This window comes from Triticum dicoccoides, chromosome 3A, assembly GCF_002162155.2.
Source record: "Triticum dicoccoides isolate Atlit2015 ecotype Zavitan chromosome 3A, WEW_v2.0, whole genome shotgun sequence".
Classification (NCBI taxonomy): Eukaryota; Viridiplantae; Streptophyta; class Magnoliopsida; order Poales; family Poaceae; genus Triticum; species Triticum dicoccoides.
This window is the reverse complement of record NC_041384.1, coordinates 752,447,832-752,454,281: the sequence shown is the minus strand read 5'-3', so window position 1 is coordinate 752,454,281 and position 6,450 is coordinate 752,447,832. Positions and strand designations below refer to the sequence as shown.

General features: G+C 37.3%; 1 protein-coding gene across 1 annotated transcript; it reads right to left on the bottom strand.

The window, feature by feature from the left end:
* Nucleotides 1–1,107: 1,107 nt before the first annotated feature.
* On the bottom strand, nt 1,108–6,161 carry LOC119273660 (sulfite exporter TauE/SafE family protein 3-like). Its single transcript, XM_037554753.1, has 11 exons — nt 6,016–6,161; nt 4,849–5,049; nt 4,695–4,759; nt 4,551–4,581; nt 4,402–4,475; nt 4,240–4,326; nt 2,954–3,004; nt 2,366–2,584; nt 1,711–1,804; nt 1,497–1,637; nt 1,108–1,413 (listed from the first exon to the last, which is right to left on the bottom strand). Exons 1-11 carry the CDS (start codon nt 6,068–6,070, stop codon nt 1,328–1,330), a joined length of 1,104 nt encoding a protein of 367 aa, XP_037410650.1. The 5' UTR covers nt 6,071–6,161; the 3' UTR covers nt 1,108–1,327.
* Between the last annotated feature and the right edge of the window lie 289 nt (nt 6,162–6,450).

Below are 6,450 nucleotides of genomic sequence, written 5' to 3'. Positions count from 1 at the left end.
GTAAAAGACGGTTTCATGCATGAAGTTGATACTCGTTCACTAATGAATTAATGTCTAAGCCTTCATGATCATTCTTATAGTGGAAATGCGCTATTGCCCGTCATGATCATTTATCTTATTCTCCCTCTGTACCGGTGCATTAGTCATCTCGGAGCATGGTTAATAGTATAACCAACAACTAGCTATATGGAGTTGCCATGTCACATATAGTCAACCTAATAACCAACATGTATAGTAGCTAGTTGCTCAGCAGTACTACTTTATTAATTCATGGTCCACCATACACTCACAATGTTTCTTGGAATCCATGCTGTAGCCGGCTGTTAATCTCTATCCCACTTCCCTTCTCTCTCCTCTTCTCTCTCATCCAACTCAGCACAAATATAATTGTTTATTCCTTATAACATGTTGACTGTACCTTATTACACTTGCTCTTAGGTTGTGCACCGCGACTAAGGTGGAGAGGAAAACTAGAGAACATAATGTTTATTTGCTAATCAATACCATTGCATGTAATAAACTGACCACTGCATGCCGTGCTAGGTAGTCTCAAGTCATTGAAAGCATACACGCCTCACATCTCTTATTCCTTGATTCCTTTATTCATGTGAAGAAACAAGAAACGATTGGGAGCTAATGCATCATGCCTAAGTGTTCGGGGATTATTTGATTTTCCTAATGTGCCTAATATGAGTTTTCATTGTTTGTGATGGACTCATACCTCTATGTGTATCCGTGCCTCATAAAATTCAGATGATCTTGTTCTTAGAAGTTGCGGTGTTTGTCCGGGGACGAGAAAGACTTCAGCTTGGGGGGAGTTTATGAGTCCAAATTATATGACGATTTTATGTTTTATTTTATATTTTATGCCTACACGATATGCTTTGTTGGATTTTACCGCGTATGCGCACTTCTTTTTGCCCTTTTTCTCCAGGATGTGTTTTCAAAACTATTTGAAGTATTAAGGAAAGAACACTAGGAAAGGGTGATAAAATCACATCAATAAAAACATGCTCATGTTGATGACCCTTCATTAAAGAGTTACTTGCCTGCCATGAAGGTGTTGAGGCAGCAATGCGACAAGCTTTTTACATATCATTCTTTAGTCTGAATGTATTGAGTTAGTCAAGTATGAAAGGATCATTGACATGTGTGAATGCAGGATATATATTCTCTAGTAACTAAAGTATGATCGGCATATAATCATTGATTACATTAGGTGATGAACTTTTGATCTTCCATCCCATTGGTTTAATTTGGCATCTATTCCATCCACTCAAACTGCACAATTCATCACACTGGTCGCATGCATTCAAGTTGCATATTCCTATGCATCAGACTTGCAAATGTCCTGAAATCCCATGTACTCGTGCCGCACCATCTTGTGCTTCATGTTTAAGATACCGACTCCACCTGCAATTCAAAGTTGTTTTGGCTTTGATATGATGTGATGTGGATGGTTGTTGTGAAGGGATTCAGAAGAGAGAAACTGGTACCTAGAGGAATCACACCAATGAAGATCATGAAGGACAACACGAAGATGATAAATGATGCCCTTCCTAACCAGTTTATCAGTTTCCTTGCAACGAGCTGACCAATGATTGCAGCAATGAATGCCACACATGTGAAAAAGAGAGCTGCACAAAAGACATTCTTTTAATAGTAATACACGATTACCTTAGGAGGAGCACAAAAAAAGAGAGACAATACCATATGGTATAGGGAACCGGTTCAGGAGGTAGTACTCTATGACGGCTATGGATGATGAAAACATCATTGCAAAGGTGGCTGTAGCACTTGAGATCTGCAACAGTATAGGGTATACATACATGTCAAATATGTAATGAATATATGATAAGTAAAGAGCATGACTCCATGGTAAACATTCAATATTTTCTTAACTAGTCAATCCTATAGTAAACAAAGGAAAAAAACTAACCACATGAGTTGAAGTAAGCACGTGTTGCTATTAACACTGAGACGATGTAAATAAGCAACATAGTTGATAAACATTATGCCGCAGAAACATATTGTCAACTGCATCGCTATGAATTACATCATTATCAACCACATCATTATCCTTGTCATGTACATCGCTGTCAACTACACCCTTGTCAACTGCATCTTTATCAAATGCACCATTGTCAATTGCATTTCTACCAACCACACCATTATCCATGGCACTGTTATCATAATTGTCCATCTCAATTGCATCGCTGCAAACAACACTATTTACTACTTTTATGCAGTAAATGTGCACTACTTAGCAAAATAAAATATAAATAGAATGCCATCAAATGGTTGCAAGTGAAAAAACATGATTGAAGGAATAAGTTCTTGATATGAACAAATAAAAAAAATCAACCTGTGGAGGAATACCAAGCTCCAAGAAAAGTGGCCCCATGATTGCGCCTCCACCGAGGCCAAGAAGACCGCCGAGGACACCAGCAGTGACACCAAAGAAGCATATCAACACTAGATGGGATTTTAGGCTAGTCTGTGTATTTGCCCTTGATGATATCACCCTCTTTCCCTGCACCAAACCTACTTCCTGGTATATGGACACTCCAGCCGACACTGGGATCTGCTTACTTATCCAGTAGGAAAAGAAACTATGTTAATGTAACACATGATGATGGTAACACGATGAAGTGATACTAGTATGTCAAATCTTAGTTCATATGATACACAATGGCAATAATAGGAGTATCTATTATTTTGTGGGTAATCATATTATGTCTGTCAAAAAAATACAAAATCAAAGGAAAATACATCCAAAAAATATAATAGGATTGAATTATCTTCAAGATATAATAGATAATGGTTTTATTCAGGCAATTTAGTTAGTGGCATGAAAACATCCTTGAACACTAAAATCATCTAAAATTTGTAACTAGGAATCAATTTTTCATGCAACATGGTTGAATAATGAGGTGAAGAAGGCTGAAAGTACCTGGAGTAGGCTGAAAACCCAGTACAAAGTGGAGCAAGTTTCCACATAGTTCTGTATGAAAGAATTAACATAAGCCCAACTTTAATGTCAGTGTTATGATTTACCTAGAAAGTAATTCTAACATCGGTATTTCTAGGGTTCCTAAGAAACTATGTATTTTTTGTTGATTATCATCAAGTAATTTATTATTGAGTTGTTGTATTGATTGCGTTGTTTACAGAGAATCTCTTGTTACTCAGAGAGGAGGAAAAAAAAGAGAGAAACCATTCATCTCATGAAAGGATCAAATCTAAATTGGGAAGTAGTATAAAACCCTTGGATGAGAAAAATCTAGTATGTGATGAACTACTGTAATTGTTACTTTATCATTCTCCAACCAATGAATAGAAGGTGAGATGTCCTACCATAGTTAATTACATTATTGTTTGCCCATTAAAAAGCCGGAGTGATTTCCTTCATCTCATCTCTGTTTCCACAACTCTCTTTCTAACCAGTTTGTGTAAATCTCACCGAGCTTAATTTCATTATCATATTCTAAATGATGAGATAGGGGAAACATAGCACAATAATGTGGAGTATCTCCTGTTATATATAAGAGTACATCCATACTATTCTTCTAATTTCAACTAAATATGTCACTTGTTAAAACATAGACATATAGCCTTTTCTTTCTCAAGCATGCATGGATTTAATTAGTACTGCTTGTGTTTCCATATACATGGTGGCATGCTGAGTACACAAATGACTAATCGAGTATGGTCGTTTTGTTTTCCTACTTCGACTTCGACCAAGAAGGTAGAGACTGAGAAGGTTACTACAATGATGATGTTGATGAATAAGCCATTTCACACTCCGCTGATAGCCTGAGGCTAATACAAAGACTTCTACCCTTACTATTTCCAATGTGATCTCTCAATGTTAGTGGACTAGAAATCTATCAATTGTAACTGTGCAACTATTATAATAAAATAATTGTAACAAATCTCGTGATGCATGTAGTGGTACCAATTTTACCGTGTTTATGCACTTGATTCTAAGACAGCGTGGATATACACAAACGGGTCTTTGGTATTAACATGAATCTCTCACAACATTTCCCAATATAAAATCCCCATGTGCAAATTAAGGTTTGCTTACTCATATTCTGAATGACGAGATTGGAAAAGCAGAGCACAATGGAGTGGAGTATCATGTGTTATATATAAAACCTAATGTAGGTTGACATGTCTAAGTAAAGCAACTAATCAATAAAAAACTTATAGTACACCAAATAATTAGTTTCTCACCATGGCGACTTGAAGTGTAAGGATTGCTGCCCAAACAAAGATAAGGAGTCCAAACTCCTTCCAGTAAATGTTCTTCCAAATGGATACCTACAACAACAACCGAACTCTAGTCTTAGTGTCTTACACATAGTGCTTGAGAAGATTTCATGGTTTTCTATTCACCGCTTCATCCGAGGGGAGTCTTGTCTCTGCTATGGCATCGGATCCGGTAGGCGGTGTGTACTCAATTCGATCACCTAGGAAATCAAGAAAATATAAACGGTAGTTCTATGCATTTTATGAATGCTGACTTATAGGTTTATTGATGTTACCAGATTGGTTTGATTTTTTCGCCGCTGCCTCCTGAAATATTAAAGCAAATTAAGGAGCCTATCAACATTCTTAACGATTTGTACTGTGGAAAAAAGGTAAAGGAAAAAGGGTACTAGCAAGAGGATGCTGAAGAGACGTAGTACCCTTATTATTAGTGCCTCTTTCTTCCATGTTTCAACACCCTTCAGAAAAGCTTTAGTTGAAGTAACTGGAATTAAAGTTTGGAAAACATTCTGAAGTCAGCTACAAGTTAGAAAGGGTAAATTTTTGGCGCAGTTTCAGGACAGATCTGAGAACCTAGAGAAAGGACGATGAAGAGAACTGTGACAAGCCAGTCGGGGAATATCACATTGCAAATAACCCCAATGCTGACCCCCATCATGAGCATGGGTTGTATGAGCAGGGCTAGATCATAGTCTATCATTGGCATGTTCATAGTTGGGTGTTTCAGCTTGAGGTTGCAGTACACGGTTGAAACAGCAGCTCCCGTGATCATACCTGTGGAAGAGATTCCCAGAAACAATCATAAGAGTAGCGTATTTTTATGTATTATGATATACTATATGTTAAGAGTAAATCCCATGTTTAATTTCTGTGTGGGGAAAATCCATGTTTAATTACTGAATGGAATACTTGAGATGTCTTCTAATGTCAAATTACAGAAGGGAAATTGTCGGATTCATTTTGATCTAACTGCTACGGCAATCTACTATCCGGCAGAGTTGTAAGACACTAAGTGGTCATTTTGACCTTCTCAATACTAAATATTCACTTGAGTTCGTTCAAAGTGTATTTTGGGGCAGATGTTTCTAAATTAATTTTGGAGCACATCTCAAGCCAGAACTAAAAGCTACTGCCGCCGTTCGTCAATACACGACTTGCTACAAACTATGAAGTAATTTTTTGAACATTAACTAATATATGTAATTAGATTATTGTGGTGGAAATGTATCATTAGTTTTGCCATGAAAAATGTTTTGACAGCACTCCCTCCGTTTCAGTTTACGGGGCGTGCGCGTACCCCTAGGTTGCCAATTTTATCACCGTAATATAAACTATATAACACAAAAATTATACCGTTTGAAAATAGAACATCTGAAGTTTATAACGATGTGTTTTTTGTAATATATGACTTCTATTAGATTGGTCAAATTCATGACCTAGGGATACGCGCATGCCTTGTAAACTAAGAGAGAGGGAGTACACAATTTTATAGATATATGTTCAAAAGTAATGATCAAAGGTGCATGTTGGAAATCATGCGAGCCTATAAAACATCATCTATACAAAGGACTTTACATCATCTATTTACTAACGGAGTTAATAGTACATAATGCACAATATGTAGAAGAGCAGCATAAATGACAGATATGTAGAGACTCGTTGCAAATGTTACAACCTAATTAAAAACAAAATCAAGAATACTAATTTTCTGTTGTAAAGTAAAATGAACTGCATCCTCACATTTTGACATCGCAGTCGCCGACTTGGTATCGAAACCAACAATCAACGTCAGCATCGGCACGAAGATCCCACCTCCACCTAGCCCGCCAATGCTACCAAGCGCTGCCCCAAAGAATCCAACGAATGACCCCAACACAGTTCGCCATCCAGCATTCAAGGGCTAAGTACAAGAAAATCCAACAAAACCTACCAAATTAACACGGCACATATCAAGAAATTTGTCCATATTTAGCTACAACACAAATTCTCTGGGACAAATGAGTACTGACAAGTCTGACATATAGTTGAACAAATTATGCAAATACAAGTTGATATATTAAAACAACAGAAGGAAGAAGGGCTTTCTAGTCTCTATCTATCAACTATCGTTACCGGCCACACGTGTTGATGGATGGTTCCGTCCAAGCTGGCCAGCTTTTGCAGGGAGCTCGCTTC